Source organism: Salvia splendens, chromosome 15, assembly GCF_004379255.2.
Source record: "Salvia splendens isolate huo1 chromosome 15, SspV2, whole genome shotgun sequence".
Lineage (NCBI taxonomy): Eukaryota > Viridiplantae > Streptophyta > Magnoliopsida > Lamiales > Lamiaceae > Salvia > Salvia splendens.
The window spans coordinates 8,724,518-8,751,291 of record NC_056046.1 but is presented as its reverse complement, the minus strand read 5'-3'; the positions used below and the strand labels follow the sequence as shown (position 1 = coordinate 8,751,291).

Below are 26,774 nucleotides of genomic sequence, written 5' to 3'. Positions count from 1 at the left end.
TAACATGAAGTTATGATATTCTTTTTATTTTTTTGCTATTATTAAAGTTTGTTTTAAATTGATTAACAAAGTAAAATTGAACAGGGATGGAGGGGGGATTTTATTTATATTTGGCTCATTTGTTGGTCATGATGATTATATTTTAACGTTAAGGGTTTAGGATTTGGGTTTCAAGGTTTGAGTTTTTAGCGCATTAGGGGTCACTATATTGCAATGTAATGAAGCTCGTCTATGATAAAGTATAGTACTAATTTAAATGGATACAGAACACAAAAAAGATTACACACAATTTTGTGACAGTATTATTCTGCGTCGGCGCTTTTATACTTCAAAATACAATTTTAAAACCGTTTTGAGGTTTGAAAAGCTATCGTCCAATTTTAAAACTTAATACTACCAATTTGTTTTCGGAATCAAAACTTGATCTTGTGTTAATCAACTACCAATTTATTTTCAGAATCAAACTTGATCTTTTGTTAATCAATTAATACTTTTAAATCGTATGATAAAAAAATATTTCGTCTTGAAACTAGTTCAAATTAAAAGTAAAGTGACAAAGCAATCGAATTGAGCAAGTCCGCGGAGGTGGAGGTACATACTATAAATAATTTTGGAATGATTAATACTACGGAGTACCAGTTTTTGCTCAAAAGGAAAACGTTTAACAATATGCATATTTTTTGACGCAACAAATTAGGATCAGAAAATTGCATAGCTAAGTCGATGAGCACGAAGCCAATAACAGAAACCTCTCTCTCTCTCTCTCTCTCTCTCTAAAATACTCATTTCCTTTCCCTCTGCAAACACGAGAAGATAATGGTTTACGTCAAGGGTCCGGGCCTTTACTCCGACATTGGCAAGAAAGCCAGAGGCATGTTATTTTTTCATTTTCTTTTTTTTCGTGACATTTGCATTATCTCTGTTTATTCCTTTCAATCGATTTTCGTGGATTTCTGTTTTTCTTCAGATCTTCTTTACAGGGATTATCAGGCCGATCGGAAGTTCACTCTCAGTACTTTGACTTCAAATGGGGTGGTTAGTATCTTATAATTTCCCCCTTTTTTATTTCGTTTATGGCACAGAAATTTGTATCTCAATTGAATCGCATGCAATCGAATAATGTTCCGATTGTTTAATTTGAATCGATGAAACAATATTTAGGTGTTGGATTTAGAATCGTTGTGTATGTGTGTGTGCGCGCTGAATTTTGCCGCGTGATATCAGTAAATGGTGCATGGAAGCTTTTGTCCTTGCTTCTTTTGATTAAAAAAACTTAAAATGAATCCTGACTGAATCAAGCCTCAGAGAAAATGTGATAGTTTTGGATGAAGAAAATGCTGAACATTCTACTTCTGAATCTATGAAAGTAGTTCGTAATTAAAATAATATCAAATTAGACTCTATTTATACAGAATAAATATGTTATTGATTGATTTTATGTGGCATTGGCTTTGCTTTATGGAAACAATACAGAAATAGTGTTTCACAATGCACTTTTGTGTGATGAGAATTCTTTAGATAAACTTTCTTTGGTTAGTATTTTAATAGTTGTTCCCTTTCTTACAGGCCATTACCTCGTCTGGGACGCAGAAGGACGATTTGTTCCTTGCTGATATTAGCACCCTTCTAAAGAATAAGAACATCACAACAGATTTGAAAGTGGATACCAGCTCCAATGTTAGTCAGTTTGATTTTTCTTGCTGAAGAATGCTTATGGCTATGAACAACATGAAATATTTGTTTAGGATGTCACATACAGTTCTCATTCACATTCGTCACTATTGGCCTACATCTTTTAGGTGTTCACAACTGTTACTGTTGACGAGCCTGCTCCCGGGGTAAAGGCGATCTTTAGCTTTGTTTCTCCAGATCAGAAGTCTGGCAAGGTTTGCACCAATATATTGATAGCTTTCTTCGATTTTCTTTTGCTGTCACATAGGGAATTGCTGTAACTTGTGATGACAGGTGGAGCTTCAGTATCTACACGAGTACGCTGGAATCAGCACGAGCCTCGGGTTTACTGCCAAACCGACTGTCAACTTCTCTGGTGTGGCCGGGAATCACCAGGCCACCGTTGGCACTGACATTTCTTTCAACACTGCTACTGGGAATTTCACCAAATTGAATGGTGGGATCAGTCTCATCAGTACCGACTTAATTGCATCCTTGATGGTGTGAGTCTTCAGTTCTAAACTAAACTTTTCGTGCATATATGTATGTGTATAAGGAGTCTTGTGAAATACAGTTAGACAGGTCACGATCCAAAGATACCCTTGGATATGAGCTTGGATCCGGATATGTGGCCTGTCTCGGATATCTTGTTTCGAGGGGTCGTTGACAACCACTCTCTTTTGTCAGGAACGACAAGGGCCAGAGTGTCACGGCGTCCTACTTCCACATGGTCAGCCTGCTGACAAACACAACGGTGGGAGCGGAGTTTACCCATGGTTTCAAGAGCCACGAGAACACCCTTACCTTTGGGGCGCATCATATGATGGATCTTACGACTGCAGTGAAGGCTCGAGTGAACAACTACGGCAAGGTGAACGCACTTCTGCAGCACGAGTGGCGCCCAAGATCTCTCATCACCATCTCCGGCGAGGTCGACACCAGAGCTATAGAGAAGAGTGCCAAGATTGGGCTGGCTGTGGCTATAAGACCATGAGTAATTCAGAGGTAAATTGTTGGCCGCAGCTTATATTTTTTGAGTTACACAGTGCTAGCAATAAAGACAATGATCATTGACTATATGCTAATAATTCTTTTTTGAAGTGATGGCGGAATCATCTTGTATATTATGTCATCCATTTATTCATGTCAATTTTCAAAGTCAAATTTTACAAATTGTTGTACTAATAGTTAACGTTATTTTCAATTTGTAGCAAAATGGACAGAGTCCAATTTTTTCGACAACAGAACTTGCATTAGATATAAAAGTGGTGATATTTTGACAAGAAATCATCCCAATCCAACAAAGAATGAGATGGAAAAATGAATTAGAAAATCAATCAAAAACATTTGGTAGTGTATGAATTGAAGGGCGAAGAATGGTTGAAGCCTCAACTTGCACAGACACTATCTACAACACTAAAAATCTCGTTTTTCTTCTTACCACAACACAAATTCCTTTTTCTTTTCACCATCAACAAACACAAACTAGCTATTGTTTACCGTTTGGTTTCGGCGAGTTATGAGCAAACTGGTGGTATGGTGAGGCGTGGGACCCGTTCGCTGTCGAGAGGCTTCTCGGGTGCTGCTGCTGCCCGTTTCTTGAGAACGACCCGTGCGTTCTCAGCCCGTTCTTTCCGTTTGGGCTGGCACTGACCCGGTCAGCCTGCATCGTCTGGAAGTAGTAAGACGAGCTCGCCATGTCCTTGAGGTTCGGGAGAGGCTTCAAGGCGTCGACGACCTCGCTCATCAGAGGCCGGGCTTTGGGGTCACGGCTGAGGCAACGGGCCGCGAGCTGGGCGGCCTTTTGGGCGCCTTTGATGGAGAAGTGGCCTTCGAGGCGGGGATCTATCAAACGGTAGAATCGTTTGCGGTCGCCCAGATGCGGACGAGCCCATTCCACAAGGTTATGCTCCCCGTTCGGCCGGTTCTTGTCCATTGATCTCCGACCCGTGACCACTTCAAGTAGGACGACGCCGAAGCTGTATACGTCGCTTTTTGACGTAAGATGCCCTGCATAGATTCGGTGATGATGTAGGGTTTACCGTTTCATTTTGGGGGAGAGATTAGATCGAAAATACATAGAGTTCGGCAATTATAATTACAAGATCGAACGAGCTCAAAATTGTTCGATCCATCAAAATATGTAATAGATTGACCTAATAGTAGTAAACATACTGTATGAAGTTCGACACCTCGACACAACCACAAAGAATCGTGCTTGATCGAGAAAATATAAACAATCTATGCTTGATGGGTCGAATAAGAAATGAAGTTCCGTTTACCTGTCATTACGTATTCAGGGGCTGCATAACCGTAAGTTCCCATCACACGTGTAGACACGTGAGTTTTTCCTTCGTCGGGAGCATCTTTAGCAAGTCCAAAATCAGAGAGTTTGGAGTTGTATTCCTGAAAGAATGCGATAGGGGCCGTCAAACAAAAATCTCGAGATCTAGTAATTATATACATAGACCAAAGGTTAAAGTACTTGCAGCATCTAGCAAGATGTTAGATGTCTTGAAATCGCGATATATCACAGGTCTTTCTGCCTCCTCGTGGAGAAAAGCAAGCCCCTTAGCAGCTCCTAGAGCTATTTTCATCCTGATAGACCACGGAAGTGGCAGCGACCCTGTAATTAACCATGGTCGGATACGATGCTATTAGAAAAGATATCGAAAAATAATAAAACTATTAGTGAACTATATCAATTACTCGAAAGTCCGACTTGAATAAAACACCAAGAATGCCTCCAACCAGCAAGAAATAGATGAGATATATAAACATGCATATAAAGAAGTAACGAAAAACTTGAAACAAACAAAGTCAGGAACGAGACACCAAAAGAAGGCTGTGTGCATACTTCTGAATAGGTGGTTCTCCAAGCTTCCTCTGGGCATGAACTCGTAGACGAGCAGCCTCTGATCATCTTCAATACAGTAGCCTATTAATTTAACCAAATTAGGATGAATGAGATCGCCTAAAAAGTTCACTTCAGCCTGCCAAACAAAATAGCAAGTCAGAGAATCATCGGATACATATACAACAAACAACACGATCACTCAATGAAAATAGAATTTGGGAAAGCATCAAACCAGCCATTCTTTGTGACCCTGAAGTCCGTCGTGATTCAGGGTTTTGACTGCGACTGTTAATCCTGTCCCAGGTTTAACTGGAGCTGTGCCATTCTCTTCGATCCACCCCTTAAATACGCAACCAAAGCCCCCCTCGCCAAGGAGAGATTCTGGTCTGAAATTCCTAGTTGCCAATTTAAGGTCAATAAACGTGAACTTGCGCAGCCGGGAAGAAACTTTCAGTTCTTCTTCGAGTTTGCTGCTTGAAGAATTGCTCTCGGCATTGCTAGTGGTAGTGGATGGGATTACCGGGGCAACCAGCTTATCTACACTTGTGCCGTTCGTAGATTTACTTTCTGATCAAATTGGCAGATGAAAAAATGATTAATGGAATACCATAATAGATGACAAACAGCATCATCAAAATAAAGCCTAAACTGGTACTCTTACGATTGATCATTTAGATTTACCATATATAGCAAGATCCCATATTTATTTAAACAGAACAATCGAGGCACAACAAGAGTTTTAAAGCATAGTTTTCTAAATAATAGAATAACATGATAAAAGCATTCCGCATTCACGAACAAGAGCTGCATATTTGGACCGACTTCTTTCTATACACACGCGTGCGAGCGTGCGTGTGAATCCATAGAGTCTGCCCTTTCCATAGATATATTTGAATATAAACAATGAATCCTCAAGTCAATCTCAAAACTCGTATTTTTCTTAATCATTCATTTACAAAATCAGCCAAACTAACGTTCCAATAAAGGCAACCAAAGATCCCTAAAACTCCTCATATGAACACAATTCTTCAAACAAATCCACTTATTCCACTAAAAAATTCAACATACATTATACATATTTCATACCTAATTCTATCTCTGCGCCAATGCTTGATGAACAAACTCGGACTAAATACTCCCAACATTCGCCAACGCTCTTATCATGCTCCCTCACTCACTCCACCCAAATTGTTGCTAACAGAATCTCTTCCTACTCCCACCTCCTTAATCCCCACAAAAAGATTCACATCAAAGTACCAAAAACAATAAATCTACCTAATAATGATCTACCAAAAAACAATCCCCTCCAAACACATTATCGTGATCACAAACAAGCCCATCACAAAGAAACAACTCTGGAGCACAAAATCAACTAAACAGATATGAAACAAAAAAGTTAAAATTGGACTAAATAACAACCAGAATATAACTACTATATCAATAGAGAAGGGGGGATTTTGTACCATGAGTGCTGATGCCACTAAGAGAGTTATCAACTTTAGATCTTGAAGAAATACAGCTGCCAATAAACCTCAATTTAATCCAACAACCAGTCTCCTTCACAGCATCATCACCTCCCTTCTTCCTTCCCTTTGAGTTCTCAACACCCAAAGATTCAACCTTTATGCTATCATCAGCTAATCCCATCTTCCACAGAAGCAAAAATCATCAAAAGCTTCCAAGATTTCCCAAATTTCCCAACTCCTCCTTAAACACTACTCCAAAATCATCCAAATCCCACAGAATCACCGCAAACAACTCATACGCATCTCAGAAATTAAGTCAAAGACCACTTTTGAAGAAACCCAAATCTCCAATTAACAATTTCTTCCTTGTTCTAAAATCCCCCAAAAGAATTAGAATTTGGGGACAAAAGAAGCTCAAAAAGCAGCTCGAGCCAAACACCACAAAAGATTACCAGAATATTCCTCCTACCTCCAAGAAACGATTTTTCCCCTATCAAATTCAAACCCACAACAAAAAATCGGAGAATTGGAGAAAACCAGTTGAAAATATGAGCTGAAAATCCCACAGAGGGAAGGGGGTACGAAGAGCTCAATGATTGCAGATCACATACATGAAAAAGAGAAGTTTGCACTATGCAACAAGCAAAGCTGGAATCAAATTGAAATAGTAGTAAAAATAAGAGTAGCAGTAGTGATTATAATCTCACTTGGAAAAAGAAAAAATAAAGAAAACGAGTACTCCGTATATAAAAATGAAACAGTGCCACCACCCCAGAAATGTCTCCTCTTCTAAAAAGGCATTCCAAACACAAAATTTGACAGCTCCAAATTCAATTGCTGAAAGAAGAAAAAAAATAGAAATGGAAATTTAATGGAGTATATGTGATAGTAGTAATCATTCACAATTAAAATTAGTGTAATTCTTGACTTGTTTGGTTGTGTGATGTGTGATATAATAATAATAATTTAATAATGTTATGAAACAGAAAAAGCAAAGTATATTACAGAAAAATGTGTGAATAATCGGTTTGTTGCTTTTTGTATAGAATCTAAGACTAATAAAGCAAATCCCAGCCTGCCCGGAGAATACGGGCAGCAACTTTTAATACCGGAATTGCCCTCGGGCTGTAAACGAAAGAAATAGTAACGTGTTTTGTCTTTTTCTAATTTTTTTCTTATTTGGTTTTTGGAAGGAATATTGAGAAGGGTGTGATTAAATCTGTCCTATGTTATTAATTTCGTCAAATACAGTGATGTAAATGTACTGTACTACTTTAGTTCATATTGAAATAGATTGAAATATGTCAAGACTATCAGTTGATTATCCAAAGAGATTGTTAGACAAAAATAGTAATAATATAATCTTAAATTATCGATATGTTGTAGTCTATTTTGTGTTTGTATATATAACGACAATTGACGTTGTTAATTACTACTATATCATGATAATAGTGGAGTAGGAGTAATAGTTATGTATAGTACTAATATTGGAATATTGGATACATACATTTATGCATCCTATAATATTAGAAATTTGAGCTTCCACATGACTAATTTAATGTGTATGACTATCTTTTAGTTGCTCTTATATTTATATAAATATAAGATCAGGGTTATGGTCCCCAAACGTCAGAAGAACGTTCAATATCTCTGTATTCTCTCGGCAGACTATTGTGAAGGTCGTCTCTGATCGTTTGGAAGATCCATAGCCGCTGCAAAGTAATTCTGCTTGTTCAACTCAATATGGATTAAGGTACGCTTCCGCTTTATAGTTTCTGATCTTTCTCCGTCGTTCTTGGTTAATCATCATAGAGAGCTTTATGTAATTGTTCACTTAATTATTCCAACATATAATTCTATCCGTTTAAACAAAATTTGTTAGAGAATGGAAGCCATACCTTATTACTATGTTTTTCATTTTACTATTACTATGTCTTATTTGTTCTCTTCCACAATTACAATAACTATCATCTTTACTTTTATAGTAGTTTTTCATCCTTTTTATTAGTGGATCATCCACTAATATTGATGGGTGAAATTACGTTTCTCTATTTATATTTAACTTTGAAACGAATAAATAACATTTTCACATAAAAAATACGCATAGTATATCTCATCGACAAAATAAAATTAGCTTTAGTTTTAGTTTAATTTAATGAAAACATCCACTAATATTGAGGAGTGAAATTACGTTTCTCTATTTATATTTAACTTTGAAGTGAAGAAATAACATTTTCACATAAAAAGAGTATATATGTCCTCAACAAAACAAAAGTAGCTTTAGTTTAATTTAATGTAGTACAACAATGAAACACAAAATTTGAAGTTTCTTAACAAATACTGTATTAAGTTTTTAGGTCTGTAGTACCAAAAAAAGTTGGAAAATCAACTAAAAAAGTGACCATATTGGTATGTTATACTCGGTACTTTTTAAATTCATTCAAATTCAACTGGATAATGTTAGAGATGTTGAACCGGAACCGTGGCAATTTTCCCGAACCGGAACCGTCGCAATTCGGGTCGCGGTCCGGTTCAGGTTCAAGATATTTCGAACCGGAACCGTCACCGAACCGGCGGAACCGCCGGTTCGGACGCGTATATCAAGGCATCAGGGATGGGGCCGACGGCGGCAACTTTTCAGCTGCAAAACCGGCAGGTTTCGGCGGTTTTTTGGCGGTTAACCGGCGGTTCAGTGGTTTCCGATGGCGGCGCGAGACACGAGGAGACAAGGCGCAGCTTTTGCAGACGGTTTTGTCCCGGGAACTGGCGGTTTTGCCCGGAAACCGGCGGTTTTCCGCCAAAACCGCCGGTTTTCCGTAAATTCAAATTTTTTTTTTCAAATTTGAAATTCGAATTCTTCCATTTCCCCCCCCCCCATTTTTATCTATAAATACCCCCCCTCTATCCTCATTTACATTCACCCCACTCTTGTGTTAATAAGAGAACTACGTGGGCTTTGATTCCTCAATAAAATTGTGGATACGTAGGCAACTCAACTTAAATTTGAAAATTTTAACTTTGAAAGTTTAAGTTGAGCTCAAGCCCCTTTTCAATTTTTTTTCCCCCATTTCATGTTTTTTTTTATTTACGTTCACGAGTCCGACGACACTTGTAAATTATATTACATTGTTGTATGTTGTATACTTGTAGTTGTAGATGTATATGTATTGTAAATTGTAATGTATCGTTGTCCGTTACAACTCAAACTCAATAAAATTGATATCATTTTCTCCTTATTCGTCGTATTTCTATTTGAATTATACATTGTCTTGTACTCTTGTTCCAAATTGTTGTATAAATCCAAATTTCAAATTAAAAAAAAAAATTCGAACCGCGAAACCGCCGGTTCCGAACCGGAACCGCCTAAACCGCCGGAAAAACCGGAGGTTCCGAACCGGAACCGGAACCGCCGATTTTCGAACCGGAACCGGAACCGTGAAATAGCCTCACGGTCCGGTTCCGGTTCCGCCTTCGACCAAACCGGAACCGGCGGTTCCGAACCGTGGGCAACACTAGATAATGTAGATAGAAAAAATATCATTTATAACTCGTGCTTTTCTCTCCAACCAAACAAAAAAGGGTGGGGAAAAAGTGAGGGGCAAAATTGGAAAGGAAAACACTTCGGGGGGATTGAGCGGTCAGTTTTCACGGAGTGGGAAGTGGAGTTGAAGGGCAGCTCGGGCATGTGAGAAATTTGGGTGGGACCCACTATTTGGATGACGTGTCATCCGTTTAGGAATTGGCTGCCTTATTCAAATTCTTTTTTCATTTAATTTTATAATTTTACTTCCTAGAAATAAGAAGAATCATACGGTCTTATTCTACTTGGCTAAATCATAGTTTCAGATAGGATTAGTTAAATTATGCGATTGTCTCTGCTAGTTAAATACTATTATCAATACACAAATCTATATTCTATTAAACATATCACAACATACATGCATCCTGAATTCATTATTCGATTAATGTCTGGCTGATGTGTACTGAGTTGAATTTGTTGTTTATTTTGATAAACTAATGATTAGACAACTCTATCCTTTGATTATATTGTAATTTATTTTGTTGATATAACTTACTATCTTCTAATTTCTTTAGTTAAGAAAAAATAAGAATTTGTTTTCATGTAATTAATTATATGAGTTCCAAATCTCATGATTGGATAAGATAGTCCACATCCCACTTTAATTATAGAAAAAAGTTGTTAATGTTAACCTCAATTTGGCTTCCTCTTTCCCTTCATTTTCAGTCTCAAATGAATCATAACACTGGTTTTACATAGGGGGTGTTCGGTTGCCAAGATTAAATTCCATGATTAAATATGTAGTATCATGTTTGGTTCATAAGATTGAACCCTACAACTTAATCCTAGATGGATAGTCTCATAATATTAGTCATGACAACCGAACGCTACCATAGTGTATAAATATATATACATAACTTTTACTTAGTTTTTTGTTTTACAATTTGACATGTTCTAAGTTTTATCGAAGTTCAAGCAGACTTCGATCGACCGATTAATAGGAATAAACTCATGTAATAATTGACATGTAAATTTCATACTATGCCAAGATTAAAATCATATTATAAATCGAAAAATGAGTAAAACTAAAAGTACTGTTATTTTATGCAATTGATCATGTATATTTATAAACTAAGTAGTACTGTAGTTTAAAATATCGTGACAAAATACTAGTTTACATGAACGATGAAAAGTGAACTAGGTTCTTGTGTGATGCAATTTCCCAGTTAACCACTTTAATAGTTTAATTGAAAACTCCCCAAGTTCGAAATGGTTGCTTTTCTTCATCCGTACAGAATACTTGAATTGTCTCAATAAAAAAGATTCAGTGGAGAAAACCACTACAATTGCTTCCTCAATTTGACTATTGTGACCCAATAATTCTCTTTTTTCCCGATAATGCACCATCACAACAATTAACGAAAAATCAGTTCATGATTAGTCATTTCTGATGAAGTGTTAATTTTCATGATTGATAGATACAGACTTGCAGAGGGTCGTGCTCATTTGCAAGGACAATAATATTTAATTGAGCATAATGTTGCCAAAAAGGTCAGAGCTGCAGTTGTTGATTCACCTAATTAAATGAGGTTGGAGTTGGACTTTGAGTGATGCAGAAGCAAGTTGTGTTTCCATGTACAAATTTGTTGGAGATTTGATCTCATAATCCTTGAATTTAGTGATTGCACCATATAAATCATGTTGCGAAAGTTGCTCAAACTATATCTAAAGTAGAGATGTCACAAATCTCTTCATCATTTTGACCTCTAATTGAAATATTGCAAATCATTCCCCCAGATAAGGAAATATTGCAAATCATCCCATTCCATTTGCATTATACATCAAATTTACACATGGTGACTATGTTAATATTGAAAGAAATGCTGAACTTTTAGAGCACACACTGACTTGCATCTAAAACATTCATACCAAGTGTCGCTTGATACTATATAAACCACTCGACGGGTTTTGCTAGTACTAATTATCTATGCCGGTTAGTTCAAATCAGCTCGTGCATTGAGTCGAGATCGCGAGTGCAACAACGACAGTTAAGAGACCACCACCACAATAGCAGCACAAACAAACTTAGTTAATCTTACGTTATAACAGAGGAGTGGATGAAGCTGCAACAATCTTCAACGCGTGATTTGGCTTATACGCACAGCCTGTCGTACACAAATGAAAGCTTAATCATAAAGCAAATGGAAAACACGATTGAGAAGTCACTACCTTTCTCCTTAACACCGATTTGTAGGCAATCAAGAGTTATTATTCCATTTGTCATAGGGAGTAATTCAAGATTGACGGCCAAGGTGGATTGAGAAGGAACGCATCTGGTGCACAGGTTAACCAACTCTGAAGGCGTTTTTAACGAAGTGAAAACAGTAGCATAAAGTTAGAAAGTATAATGTGACATACCCTAGTGGAACTCTAGTCTGCATACACAAGTGCGTGCAGCTCAGATCACTGCTCGGAGTCACATCAAATAAGGGCGCAAGTTGGTTGCTAATAGAATCTGCTTGTGGTCCATCTTTTGAGACCTTAACCTGATTTGGAAATGAGCTCAATTGTGATTTTGATGGTGTTGGTGCTGGAGTCATGATTGTCAATGTCAGATCATCAAGCGTCATATTCGATGCTTGAACAGATACAGCCTGAAATTAGAGCCACTTGATATGAAGTTTGTGGTTTTATAACAGAGGGAAAATGCTACAATCCATGCATACCTGAACTGGTAGATGAGTTCCATGAGATGTAACTGTTCGTCTCGACGTATCAGATGCAACAGAGATCAAGAGATCTCTTGCAAAATGAGGCTTCCAGTTGACTGGATGCCGAAAGAACAGCTTTGAATCTACAAATATGGGAAAATACTGTTAAGAAAGACTTACATTTCACCATGTAATCTGATTACAGAGTTTGAGGCTTTATACCAGTATAGTTGCATCGACATGATACAAGAACTGCATATTGAACAGCAGGTGCTTCGCTATATTTCCACTCAGTATTGAATAAGGGGAGCGGACATGATCTAGCAGCTCGAGTTGATGTGCGACGCCGTCTCAAATTACTATAGGTCTGAACATTTGGATCCTTCCATACTGTTGTTACTGGTTTGAGAATAAAAGAGTGCTCTTCACCTCTCCTGTCAAAAATTCAAATAAAAAGATGACGACATTATTAAATTTGACATCAAATGGAGAGTAAGTTTGCTCATCCCCTTGATGCAAGAACTCAAATTTCAGATGTGAAGCAGACAAAAACCTTAGTGCTAAATTCGGTAAACTGTAGTCATTCCCAGATTCAGTGCAAGTAACCGGTAAAGGTAATGGTGGTCCGCTACTTGAGACCTTATCAAAAACCACCATTATCGAATCTATGAACACCACTACATCTGGGACATATGCAGGAGAAACATTCTGCAAAAACATTTTAGATATCATTGCGTTCAATTCAATCCGCAAGAGATCAAACTCGTCACCACTAAACTAACTAGACGCAATGAGGGATATGTGAGAGAGTGAAGAATAGAGGACGAAAGGTTTCACACCTTTACATTAACACAAAGAAGATCATTTGTGTTACAATCAACACAAAAGGAATGAATTTCCAGCGGCTGTATCAAGTCAAATTTCCTCCTCCACCTTCTTCCAGGAGTAAAAAGCCCTTCCAGACCACACTGAATGGAAAATCTTTCGGGCACTAATGGCACACCACGGAAAGATAGTAGCTTTTCATGTCCACTATTCCCAATATCATTAAAACTCCTAAATGAATACTGATCTTCTTGGACGGAGCTTGATCTAGCACTGGTTTTCGTCACAGCTTCTGGTAATCCCTTATTTAGCTGAAGTGAGGACATAGAATAACTCCTAACATGACCAAAAGAAAAAAGCTCTGAGGAAGAAGATACAGACACTGAGCGTTTTGAGGTTGAGTTCCGCATACTTGGGCAGGGACTGGAATTCGACTCAGGAGATAAGGGACGAGCAGAAGATCGACGAGCATTATTCACAGGAAGCAACCAATTTAGCAATTCTTTATAAGGATCTTTATTAAAAGAAGGTTGAACTTGCTGAGTCTCAAAAAATGATTTTCTTTCATGATATTTGTCAAGCTGAAGTATTTCGATGACCGGATCCGACATAAACTCAACCCCAACCTTTACCTGTAAAATCACCTGCATCCTTCCAAACATGAAACAGAAAATAGTCACAGATAGAACTTAAGGAAAATTATTTTAGAAAAAAAAAAGACGATCCATAACGAACCATGACACATAATGTAAGACATGACTAGCAGAAAAGTATACAGATGCTACACAAAGGTATACACCTCATCACAGCTTCTAGTTAGACGCCACAATGTCTTCTATGTACTTCATTTTACATTTAGATTGATCCTAAAACACCGCAATATTGTTTATCTAGTAAACAAAGAAGACATAATGTATCTGCTATATCATACATTTCCTTAATGAGAATGCTAACCATTAAAAATGCTTAATCCACAGTATTGAGGTTACAAATTTGCATGGTCAAGACTAGGAAACATGTATTATTTCTGTATCCCTCTAAAACCCGAAATAACAATGGCAACTATAACCTTCCTGGGATACAAAATAAAAAATAGAAGACAAAATACTACTCGTATAAACTTTTTTTTTCATGTTCTGAAAAACATACCACTATCTCTCCATTTGGAAGGGAGCAACACTTGGCAGCACCCCGGGCAACTCCCCCAGATGTGGGGGAATGCAATTCTCCTCTGTCAATCAGAACACTCGTAGTAGGATTCTTGTTCTTCAGAGTCTGTGCGGTATCTGAAGACTCTCCTATCAACTTTTCTTTACAAGTCTCCATTAACTTGAAACATGCTTCTTGTGCACTCCTTTCAGACCAAAGAGGTTCATTTGACTCCGCAATTCGAGCAAAAAAATGAGAATCTTTAAATCTTTGTAACAACTGATCAGTGTGTTTCCTCTGATCATCATTTTCGGGGATGGATTCACCAGTTGAGGCATTCTTTTGTGAATGAGGATTCTCTCTAGCTTCACCATTTTTATCTTTCTGCTTGTCAGTGCTTGCATACTGTGAATGTAAAACTGAATTCGTACTTCCTACAAATTTTTCATTTTCTCTTAAGGACCTTTGTCCAACCACATTCTCTGAAGGCCTAAAAGTGTCTGAACCACGCTTATTTGGAGACAAACATATTAATAATCGGACCTGTTCACCTTCCGAGGACATGGACAAATATTTATAATCAAAACCAACATATTGAACGTATCTGAGAAAACTAGAAATATGTTAATCGGAGTATAACTTATAAGGGATTAAAAAATTGAACAGATACCAGCAAGAACAAAGTTACGATCTAAAGTGTGGTAGGAATGTATATCTACTACGTCTGGCCAATTGTCAGGGCATTCTCCTGAGAAAAGCAAAATAGCAGTTAAAACCGCATGGAGAAGTATTTTAATGCTTGCAAGATATAACTAACCGCACTTAACAAAATCATCATATGGAAAATGAAAGTTGATGAAGAAACATTCAGAGTAACTATAGCTCAAAATTCATTACACTCTAACTTTCTACTCTCTTGTAACAATTTCATATATCCTTTTATTTCTCACTTAGAGAAACAGAGAACTTAAGCTTAAAGAAGATTTTACTGCTAATCATGTATTAATAGTTTATGAATAACTGACTAATTCGAATGATTAAGATCAAGCAAGAGACCATACTATCTTCTGTAATGATTATCAATCCATCATCTTCAGGGATATAAATATCGCCATCAATTTGAAAGCAACCCCTTCCACTTAGACCTTCCATGGTGCCATTCTCTGGAAATGTATCTTTGGCAATTAAATCTCCCAATGCATTATCCTTTTACTGAAGAACAATCTGATCATTAAACGCTGCGAAAGATGAATTCTTCACCAAAATGCTTCCTGCAACACCAACATAAATTCACAAACTGTACGACAGAAAACACACACACAGGAATACTCTAACTCGACATTTAAATCCAACATTCTATTTCAAATTCTCATTGTAAAAATGAAATTTCATCCAGTATTCTCACTTGCCAAAGCGCTGGGTGCCATATACATAAAAAAAACCATAGTTTCCACAAAATCATCAATGAGCTAAATCTATTTCCACACATTAAAACCTACACTAGCAACATAAAACATCACGCAGAAAGTAACTAAATTCAACAATCGGCGCAAACTAAGTGATATACGTCTTATACAATTCAATTAGGCAATTAAGTCGCATGCAGCAAAGAGAATTGAAGGCTGCAATTGATCGCGAAAATCAAAAGTGATCGAGAATATTCTCACCTCGTGGGAAGCTGGCGCTTCGTAAACGGCGGGTGCGGTTCAATAAATGAACCGGATTTTCACAAGTTCGCCGGATAACAGTGAATCGCCGGAGCTCACTGCAATTTAGTTATTTAATTTTTTAACAAATTTGAATAATTTTCTCCAATTCCAGTGTTCTTCATTCGAAAAAAAAATTCGTTATTTTCTGAAAGGGGAAATATTTCTATGCTTTTGTAATGGTTTGCTAATTTTACGTTTCTTAGGAAAAATAAGAAAGCATTATTGTTTCTAAAAATAGAATTTGTCGTTCTTATAATTCCAAAAAATCCTCTATGTCTATCGTTTCAAAGGAGAGTAAGGAATTATTGATTACAAGGTAGAACTTCTCTTTTTTATTATGCAAAATGATATTCTTGTTAAGCAAACATCTATTTTCTTAAGCTAGAGGCGATATTTTTTGTTTTTCAAGTTTAAATGAATAAAATAGAGATGAAATGTTAATAGAATTCAAGATAATGGGATACACATACATGGGAATTGAGAATAATTGAAAAAAGTTGATTAAATTCAAATTTCAGTTTTCAATTTCAAATTTAATATTTGATACACCAAAATATTTGAATTTGAAATGGAATTACAATTATAACACTTCTTAATTTTACAATTTCAATTCCATATCATAACTAGATAATTGGAATTCCAATTAGTTACAACATAAAATTAGCCACCTTCGTGTGCTACACACACTACTCACATCCTACACACTACACACACTGTGCATGCTCACACACATAAAGTGGAACAACATGAGTATATAATTTTCACTCAAATAACACATTTCTAAATATTCACTCTTTTTTTATATCCTCTTACTTTTTTTCTCTCTATTTACTCACAAAACAATCCTACATAAAATCATGTGTCGAATTAGAAATGTTTCACTTAAAGTGGAACAACATGAGTATATAATTTTCATCAAACAAAGGATTTGGAATTAAATTATAAATCAATTTCTTCAAATTCATTTCTATTGAATTATAGATCCATTTCAATTCTAATTTCATATACCGAATAAATGCTTAGAAATTCTTGATACTCATTGAAAATAGTACTCCCTCCATCCCATATTAGATGTCACACTTTTCCTTTTAGTTTGTCCCACAAAAGATGTCACATTTCATTTTTTTTTAAAAGCTTATCTCACATTAATATAAATATTTTCCCTCTCCACCTAACACACAAAATAACATTTCTTAAAATTATGTGTCATTCTCCAAGTATGTCGTCTATTATGGGACGGATGGAGTAACATATAACCAAATATTTGGGGGTGAACATATAAACTTAACTATTAAAGAACTTATTTATTTATTGTTTAACTGAATTATGCGGATGAATCAACCAATCCGATGCAGGAATTATTCTCTATACATTGTTCAATCAAAAAACTTAAGAAATTTTTATTGAACATGTATAAATACTGTATTAATTTAACACCTATTCTAAAATTTTGATTTATGTATCAACGATAAAAATATACAGAGTACTATTAATTAGTTAAAGTACAACTATCATGACCTAAAATGTGATATGCTAATTTAATCCATATAGTACTATATTTTAGCTACTCGCATGCAGAACAAAATAGATTTGGTCTAATTCAAATATACTGATGGGAATATACCACATTAATGTCCAATTAAAGATGAAATTATACAATACAAATTCTATCATACAAATGCTCCATAAAACTTTGAAAAGATAATTAAAAGATTTTTTTATTAGATCAAGGATATCCATTGACAGACCTATGGACTATTCCACATATAATCCTCTGACCAATTAATTAAGAATCGACAAATTCTATGCTAGTGAGACCACACTCTTTGAATCAGAGAGAAAAGGATGTTTTGCATATATTATTGGATGTTCACACTGAATTACTTTTATGTATGCATGCATGCATGCCTGCCTTGATACTATCACTATTTTTCACTTTAATGCACAGTATCAATTATGGAGTAATAAAGAATTTGATATCTAAATGAAACATACTCCAGTAATAATAGAAATGATCTCATATATTAGAATCAATTATAATAAAGAATTTTGATACTTTCGCACAGTGAGGGAATCGCAACTCAAAAACTAACTCACATTAATAACACGATTATAGAAAAAATCATTCCAAAAGGAATAGATTACGATATAGCCAATCTTGAATTTTCGATTTCCATTCACCATGAATTCCGCCTACAATATTTTCAGTGATCAAAATCAAGAAACCAACGTCTAGAAACCTCTTCAATGGCGGCCAAGAATCTCTCTCTACATTCCCCCTTCTCTCTCTCCACACTCCAACATCCCAACTCCGCCGCAACTACTCCTTCCCGCCGCGCATTCCAACCTCCCTCCTCCTCCACCAAATCTCCCACTACTCCACCGCCACCGCCACCGTCCCCGGCGGCGGCGAGTGGATGCTTCTCCAGCAATCAATCGGCATATCCGCAATGCATATGCAGCTTCTCTACGACAACAAAGTCATCATTTTCGACCGCACCGATTTCGGCCTCTCCAACCTGACCCTCCCGCCAGGGGAATGCCGCTGAAACGACGAGGCCGTCCCCGTCGACTGCTCCGCGCACTCCCTCCTCTACGACGTCGCCACCAATACCTTCCGCCCGCTCATCGTCCTGACCGACGTCTGGTGCTCCTCCGGCGCCGTCAACGCTGACGGAACCCTAATTCAAACAGGCGGATACCACGCCGGCGATCACACAAAATCCTCCTCTTCATGCCGTGCGCCTACGGCCAGTGCGATTGGATCGAGCTGAAACAGAATTTGACCGTCCAGAGATGGTACGCCTCCGATCAAATCTCACCGGACGGCCGCATCATCATCCTCGGCGGGCGAAGAGCTTTCAGCTACGAATTCTTCCCCAAAAATGAATTCACCGGCGTTAACGTCACCGTTAGGTTTCCGTTCCTCAAAGAAACCACCGATCCCAGGGAAGAGAATAATCTTTACCCTTTCCTCCACCTCTTGCCCGACGGAAACCTATTCGTCTTCGGTAACCGCCGCTCCGTTTTGTTAGATTACAACAATAACAGAATGGTCAGAGAATTCCCGGCGAGAAGAGGTCGTATCCGGCTACCGGATCCTCGGTGATGCTGCCGCTGAAGCTGACGGGGGGAACGATTCTGTGGCGGTGGATGTGATGGTTTGCGGCGGCGCGTGGGGTGGATCATATTTGAAGGCAATGAAAGGTATATTCAATTTGGCGGCAAAATCATGAGGGAGGATCCGGGTCACGGATCCGGACCCAAAATGGGAGATGGAGGACATGCCGATGGGTGCCGACATGCTGCTTCTCCCAAGCGGAGATGTGATCATTCTAAACGGAGCGGCCCGGGGCTCAGCCGGGTGGGAGTGCGCGTCTGACCCGGTTTTGAATCCGGTGATGTACCGACCCGACGAGCCAGATCCGACCCGGGGATTCACGGTGCTGAACCCGACGACGATCCCGAGGCTGTACCACTCAGCAGCCACCTTGCTGCCAGATGGCAGCGTGTTAGTGGGGGGGGAGCAACCCGCACGTGAGGTACAACTTCACAGGCGTGGAGTACCCTACGGAGCTGAGCCTCGAGGCGTTCGCGCCGCCGTATCTCGGCGCGGCGTACTCGCACCTCCGCCCTTCGATCCTGTCGATAGAGGGGCCCGCAGACGGAGTCGTATCGTACGGTCAGCAATTCGCCATCAGCTTCGGGCTGGGGCTGTTTCAGGATGTGGTGAGGTGCATCGTGACAATGGTGGCCCCCTCATTCACCACGCACTCGTTCGCGATGAATCAGAGGCTGCTCATGTTGTACATTGAGAACGTACAACAGCTCTCTTCCTTCGATTATAAGGTCACCGTGCGCGGGCCGCCAAATGCCAATGTTGCCCCGCCGGGTTATTATATGCTGTTTGTGGTGCACCAGGGCGTACCCTGTCATAGCGTTTGGCTCAGAAGTAGGAGGACTGATGTGGAATATTTTTGTTTCTGCCGATTTTTGGAAGATGATAAGAAAACTCGTGTTGATTTCACTGCCATCTTGCTTCTCCTTTTTCCTTAAATGTTTATAAAAATTTACTTACAGTATTGTTTTTTATAATGATTTCATGAATAACAGGGAACTCAACAATGGGCCGAATCAATTTCCATTTCAAGATCAAGAAACTGATTATTATACAAGAGTATGTAAAATGATGTCCTTCACTGCATCAAGCAAGTCATTGGATTCATATTTACATACTCTAAACAAAATGACCAAAATTTGAGTTTGTCGAAAATGCTACTTGTTTGACCCAACAGATCTGTATTTGTACCTAGTAGCCCAAAAGAGATAGTGCAAGAAATTCAAGCCACTAAGCACACACAAGAGCCAATAGAATCTCTCAAGGTGGTAACGATTGATGTTGGTGCCTGAGAGCCAAGATTTGTGGGTTGAATCGCCTGTCACATTGTTCACAATCGACATGATGACAGAGCTTAGGTAGTATCCGACGGCTAGCGATGCGAAAGAGAGGGACGTCGCTAGTGATCTCATGGCGGGAGGCGCCTCTGTGAAGAAGAACTCGAGTAGGCCGGCTAGGGTGAAGAGGTCGGCTGATCCGAGGAATAGGTACTGGAACGCAATCCATAAGAACGTTATAGGTAGGGGTTTGGTCGAGTCGAGCAGCCCTGAGGAGGTCGCTACTCTCTTGCGTTTGATCTCCACTAGCGCGGCCACGGCCATTGCTACTACCGAGAGGATTAGGCCGACACCAATTCGTTGTAGGTGGGTGATCCCTGTCTCGGACTTGGTTAGTCTACGAGCGAATGGGATGATGGTGTGGTCGTAGAGTGGTGCGAGGATCATGATGAAGACGACTGGGAATATAGGGAGGGAGGCAGGGGGGACCTTTAGGGAACCGATCTTCGTGTCCATGGTGGCGGCTTGTTGGACCGAGAAGGTGGAGAGTTGAGCCAGGCAGGCGTTGAGCATGATCGTGCAGCCGAAGATTGGGAGGACTTTGAGTACAATCTTCACTTGTTCCAGTTCCTGCACCGTGCTTTTCAGCACGGTGCAAGCTGGCTTGTTCTCAACAGCTCTGTTGAGGAACTTGAGGCTCTGAGATGGAGAGTCGAATATTAGTGGTGACTCTGTTGCCACTTTGTTGTTCCCTTCGTCGTGGAGTGTTGTTGGAGAAGGGCTCGCGGCCATGCTTGTGACCGCGTTGGTCGTGCCAGTGTTCACCAAGGAGGCTATGAGTATCTGTTTCACACAATTTGCACCAATTTAGTTAGTTATAATCATGGGGTGGATTTATCAAAAAAAAGGAATTGTTACCTTGCATATGGTTGTGAGAGGGCTTCCTTGAGGGATCTTGTTCCTGTAAAATTTGGAGCCAGCTAGGAAGATTGGAATAGACAACAATATTGTGAGTGTGGAGATTCCAAACCCCCATTGCCAGCCTTTGTTATCTTCGATCCAAACGACAAGGGTGACCGCGATGAGGGCACCAAACGACAGAGAAAATACGAAGTAATTGAAAAAGGAGGATCTATGCTTCCTTCCCTGTGGGGTGCTCTCATCGAACTGCTCTGCCCCGTGGGGCGGTAACGAGCCCTTGATGCCACCAACGCCTAGCGCCACCAAGTAGAGGCCTAAGAAGAGCATTGCAGCCTTAGCACCGTGAACTTGCCGGCAAGGCGAATCCAGGCTGCCGGCCTCACATTCTGGTGGTTTTAAGGAGCTTGATTGCGCTTGCACAGTGAGTAGTACTAGGCCCTGTTCACGTTGGCTTATACCAACAATATTAAAGATAGAAGTAACACTAAGGAAGACATAACAATAAAATGGCATGTCACTAAATTAAAGGTCCAAATACAACAAAATCTATAGACTATAACCTTTTGAATTTCAACTGGTACTTAGGTAGTAGTAATTCTTTTTGGGCTTCAAATGGCAACTATTTTTAATATGCGGTACGCCTATTTTTAACTACTACAAGTGGAGTTTTGCTTTTATATAAAAGTAAGCACATATTCTTGTCGAGATAAAAAGAAAAAAAAGAAGAAAAAAAGCAGCACATATTATACATACCATGGGATAGTACACGCACAATAATGCATCTTTAATCTTTGTCAATATAAAATGTGATGTAGACTAAATGCGGATCATCGAGTTAAGAAAAAATTATCTTGACCCTCTTTGACAGAGATAATATAGCAAGAATTTATATAATAGATTTTGTTAGCATACTAAATACTATCAATACTCCCGCATACAAACGACTTGCATTGGTGATTATCAATACGTAAATAATATGTATAGATGACATGTACACGAATATGTCGTTATCATCACATATCACTTATAATAGGTGCCACATAATATCATTACAAGATTTTGCATGATAAATTTCTTAATTATTGAAATAAATTATAAAATACATTACACAACATGACATGTACTATTGATACATAAACATCATGTACATGTCACCAAACAACGTGCACGTGGCGTAATCTAACAACCATCTGAATGAGAGCCACGTGTGCACAAAAAACACTTTCATGAAATTAATAAACGCTATCTTAAAAACTACTCCCTCCATTCCTTGTTAATAGAGGCATTTCTTTTCGGCACGGAGTTTAAGAATAGTGTGTTAAATGGATGGTGAAAAAAGTAAGAGAGAGTAAAGTAAGAGAGATGAAGAGAGAATAAAGTAAAAAGAAGAATTACTTTTTGCTAAAAATAAAAATGACTCAATTAACTTGGAACTTCCCAAAATAGAAAAATGACTCTATTAACATGGAACGGAGGGAGTATGAACCAATCAAGAAATTGCATCCTAAACATTTAATGCATGTAATTAGCATTATTTATGATAAAGTGATTTTCAAATTTTCTCAAAGTCAGAGAAATGTCTGAATTACGTGGTGCATAGGGAATGTGAAGATATTAGGGACTAGTGGCGAGAGACCATTGGTTAAGAGATTAGGTTTTATGGCACATAAATGTTAATATTGGGAAGCAAAATATTTTCAAACTTCAAATCAAGGGTCGAGAAAATGAAGTTTGTCTTTTTGTCTTAATGTGACAAACCTAAAATATAAAATAAGAAAAAAGATAGGGCCAATTAATCCTAGTTGTACCTAAATGCATTGCTTGCAATTAATGAATGCTAGAGACCTATATTATATTTATATCATTCGCCGCTTTTATTTATCGTCTTTCTTTTTATTTTAAAAGGTAATGCTAAATTATACTTTCACATCTCTAAACGTATTACAAAAATAGATTTCTAAAAAAACAACACTTATATGGATTATTACTTAGGAGTATTTAATAGGAATTTATTAGGAAGAGGGGTAACTTTAGTATGATGCACAACCATAATTTCAAGCTAAATAAAAAATTAATGTCTTTATATAACTTGAAAGGAAAATCGTCCAGCTAGCTTTAAATAAATTTCAAAAAGTTTTATGACCTTGGTGCTATAACTGATTAACCCACAAAGAGTAATATCAAGTAAAAATTAATAAAGTATATCAATCTAAAATTCATAAAAGTTATGGTCACAGATTACTAGTTAACCTTTGTTTGTCTAAACATCAAAGACCATCTATAAACATAACTAAATAACGAGATATTTCATGACAATTTTATGAAACTCATGCAATTATTCAATAGTAAAAATCAATATTTATGAAAGAAAAATATTTTATGACAATTTAAATTAGTGAAAAAGAACAATATGTTATGACAATTTTAATTTGTGAAAAAGAACAATATTTTATGAAATTTTAATTTGGGTAGATTTTTTTTTATTATAGCCTGCAAATTGTAGTTGAGTAGGAAACCATAAATGTTCTCAACAGTTTTCATTATCGATTTATTCAACAAAAGATCACAAACTTTGGTCGTTCTTCAACTTTTTAAATAAACAAATAAAAGCGGTTTCAAATTAAAAAACAAAATAGTCAAAAGTATAGAAAAAGAATAAAGAAAATAAAGATTGCTCAAAAATCACTTGCTACCAAAAGAAAGCATAGCAAGTTGCCAAGTGCTGTCACAACAATTTTTCCAACTTTCCTCAAAGAATTTGTTCTGCAAATTACTTAATTTACAAGATTCATGAATTAAAATTTAATTCATATATAAAAGCAAGCACCAAATATAATCACAAATCTTCTATGTAAAAGAAAAAAAAATTACACTACTATGTTGGCAATTTGACACAAAGGCACCATACACATTAATGAAATGGAGTAGCATTTATTTTCGAAATATACTACTCCCTTACTAAGCTATATCCAATCTCTTCACATTTCCCAACAAAAATTGATTTCGGTGGGCGTTAATTGATATACAGACAACTCCTAAACAGCTAAATGTTGTGACATCACGAAATTAAATTTATCTGGCATTTAAAATAAAATAAAACACCAAAATAAATAAAGTAAAATAAAAAAGAAGACAAAAATTACCAGAAATTCGATGAGTGCACTGATAGAAAATATTTGGTATGTGGTGAAGAAGGCATCTGACAAGAAGCCGCCAAGCAGCGCCAGCAGAAACGCCGTTCCCATAAAATTCGTAACGGTGTTTGCCGATCCAGACGGCGTAAAATGCATGTATTGCGTAAGGTACAACACCAAGTTGCTCGCATTCGCCAGAAACGCCAAATTCTCCAACACCTCCACAACTGCCCACATTTTTTATTCAAAAAATGAAACAACATGCAATAATGAGGTGATTAATTATATACTAGAAAAATACATGTCACAAAAAAATACTATCACAATTTCCTATATATCTTTGGCTTCAATAAAAGAAAAGGTTTTACAAGCGCTAAAAAGCGATCTGTTGGTTGAGAGATCATGAGAGAATTCCCATCCCTTTTCACAGTATCTGTGTGTGTGTGTGTGTGTGTGTATGAAAGAGAGAGGTACCCAAAACGAAGGAGGCAGCAAGCATGCCGCCATGTCTGTGTTTGGCAGCTGGTTTTCCTCTCCAATCAACATAGCCATGCCACGTGTTCTCCACCTCCTGCTCATGATCAATTAATCATTACATACCGACATAAATTGAAGAAAATCATCGTACTACGATTTTCAGTGTATGAAAAAAGGATTAATTTTTTTATTAAAACATTTTGAGAGAGAAAAGGGGACTCATACCATTACTTATTTCTCTTCTCTTGCGCAATCTAAGTTGAAAGAGTTGGAAGAAAGGATCGATCCTCTATATGGAGAGTTATGTGTGTACATATATATATAAGAGAGAAGCTGAGAAGGAAATCAGGTGGAGAGATGATTTTTGAGAAATTAGGGAAAAAGGGTCCAACTCAAGAAGATGGCCCAAGTCCCTTTAAGCAAATTTCTCTCTCCTACAAATCATTTTTATAATGTGATGAGATGAAATCACATTTAATTTTGTGGACTAGTATTCACACAATGGCAAATTCCTTTTGTGTAATTTTGGTGGTCCACGACCTCTTATACGATAAATATTTAAACCCCCCATGATTTACTCTTTCTCACGTGTCACTAGGATAAATTTGAAGCCGCAGCTATTAAAAGATGAATTTTATTTCCAGTATAACTAGTAATCTCTCTAATAATAATTTTATTCACAAAATCAAATTAGATTAAACGTAATAATAATAATAATAATAATAATAATAATAATAGTGAGATCGAACTCGAGATACTTTTGAACTTAAAATGAAATAGTTTAAGATAAAAATTTAAAGATTTTGTGGAATCATCTTGTTGGCCATTTGATTGAGCTAGTTGTTTTTTGAATGATAATTATTCCTAAAAATACTATCCAAATTACTAAAGTGATTCAAATGAGATAGTAACAATGATGTCTTATCCCAATAATCAAGTTGAGTGGTGGGAAAGGCCAAAATATTCGGTGTTTGTCAAGTATTTACATGTTATATATAGAAAAAATTAGGAAAAAATGATAATGTTTTTCCAATATATATTCTACAAATTTCATCACTATTATAGTATCATGTCCAATTTTGTTAAATAATTAAATTCTTATCGAGAATAGTCGGTGTTTATGTATATCCCAATCCTAATTAATTAACTCCACTATCGATATTTTACCCCCAAGAAAAACTCAATCCTTGTGGTGGTGGCATCCAGAACACTAAAGTTATTAGGCGTAAACTTGTAAGATGATAGATTTAATTAGAAATTACTTACCAGCATTGCTTAGGTTGCATTTAACTCAACTAATTAATTTTGATATATAGCATACAGCTCATTTGTGAGTTGGTATTTCACTTTCGGGCATGCTTATATCATATGTGTTGTGACAAAAATGTGAATCACAAAAAGATAATTTCTTCATATATGTACAGTCTAATGGCCTAATGGGTATTGTTCCATCATAGAATTTTATTTATGAATCTATAGTATCAAATTCGCTTTTACCCAATTTGACGATAATTTGATTTATAACATACTAATACACATATTTTTGTATGTTTGTTATTGCGATAGTCTTCATATTAATATAGGAGATAAGAATATTCTAGTGGAGAAGAGATGAAATTGATTAAAGGGAGCATCAAATCCTTACTGTAATTAAGAAAAAGAGGTTATGATATATGATACCTTTGTGACGTTTGACCAAAATAAAATGGATATTAAATGTGAAAGCGTTGATGCCCTTATTTATGGCATATTGTGAATAAGTTCTAGTTTTATAGATGAACATATATAATAAATAGGAATTGCTTCTTTAAATCTTAGGACAGAGGAATCCTTGATGATTATGGAGGATAAAGAATTATTAGTAATTTTGAGTCCACATTTTATTGTACTCCATATACAAAATTAATACTTTACTACTTACTCTTTAAAATGGAGGTTC

The 26,774-nt window shown here is 37.2% G+C and overlaps 4 protein-coding genes and 1 pseudogene across 6 annotated transcripts; 2 read left to right on the top strand and 3 right to left on the bottom strand.

Annotated features, from left to right (window-relative positions):
- The first annotated feature begins 700 nt into the window (after window positions 1-700).
- On the top strand, window positions 701-2,798 carry LOC121767863 (mitochondrial outer membrane protein porin of 36 kDa-like). Its single transcript, XM_042164193.1, has 6 exons — window positions 701-871; window positions 968-1,035; window positions 1,567-1,677; window positions 1,800-1,886; window positions 1,966-2,174; window positions 2,359-2,798. The coding sequence occupies exons 1-6, from the start codon at window positions 817-819 to the stop codon at window positions 2,663-2,665; spliced, it is 837 nt and encodes a 278-aa protein (XP_042020127.1). The 5' UTR covers window positions 701-816; the 3' UTR covers window positions 2,666-2,798.
- Window positions 2,799-2,924: 126 nt separating this feature from the next.
- LOC121767862 (serine/threonine-protein kinase PBL34-like) lies at window positions 2,925-6,986 on the bottom strand. Its single transcript, XM_042164192.1, has 6 exons — window positions 5,992-6,986; window positions 4,761-5,095; window positions 4,529-4,664; window positions 4,161-4,297; window positions 3,954-4,077; window positions 2,925-3,681 (listed from the first exon to the last, which is right to left on the bottom strand). Exons 1-6 carry the CDS (start codon window positions 6,173-6,175, stop codon window positions 3,161-3,163), a joined length of 1,437 nt encoding a protein of 478 aa, XP_042020126.1. The 5' UTR covers window positions 6,176-6,986; the 3' UTR covers window positions 2,925-3,160.
- A 4,250-nt stretch (window positions 6,987-11,236) lies between these two features.
- LOC121767859 lies at window positions 11,237-16,096 on the bottom strand. Of its 2 annotated transcripts, XM_042164189.1 has the most exons (11): window positions 15,867-16,096; window positions 15,261-15,470; window positions 14,870-14,947; window positions 14,200-14,750; window positions 13,065-13,694; window positions 12,779-12,933; window positions 12,448-12,659; window positions 12,241-12,368; window positions 11,933-12,168; window positions 11,744-11,847; window positions 11,237-11,679 (listed from the first exon to the last, which is right to left on the bottom strand). In XM_042164189.1, the coding sequence occupies exons 2-11, from the start codon at window positions 15,349-15,351 to the stop codon at window positions 11,615-11,617; spliced, it is 2,250 nt and encodes a 749-aa protein (XP_042020123.1). In that variant the 5' UTR covers window positions 15,352-15,470; window positions 15,867-16,096; the 3' UTR covers window positions 11,237-11,614. The 2 variants fall into 2 exon arrangements, with proteins under 2 accessions (XP_042020123.1, XP_042020122.1); XM_042164188.1 differs by having other exon boundaries at window positions 11,237-11,847.
- Window positions 16,097-17,109: 1,013 nt separating this feature from the next.
- On the top strand, window positions 17,110-19,964 carry LOC121766666 (annotated as a pseudogene).
- A 69-nt stretch (window positions 19,965-20,033) lies between these two features.
- LOC121767861 (protein NRT1/ PTR FAMILY 4.6-like) lies at window positions 20,034-25,259 on the bottom strand. Of its 2 annotated transcripts, none has more exons than XM_042164191.1 (5): window positions 25,061-25,259; window positions 24,833-24,929; window positions 24,368-24,585; window positions 21,222-21,675; window positions 20,034-21,146 (listed from the first exon to the last, which is right to left on the bottom strand). In XM_042164191.1, the coding sequence occupies exons 2-5, from the start codon at window positions 24,908-24,910 to the stop codon at window positions 20,184-20,186; spliced, it is 1,713 nt and encodes a 570-aa protein (XP_042020125.1). In that variant the 5' UTR covers window positions 24,911-24,929; window positions 25,061-25,259; the 3' UTR covers window positions 20,034-20,183. The 2 variants fall into 2 exon arrangements, with proteins under 2 accessions (XP_042020125.1, XP_042020124.1); XM_042164190.1 differs by having other exon boundaries at window positions 21,222-21,662; window positions 25,061-25,258.
- Window positions 25,260-26,774: the final 1,515 nt, after the last annotated feature.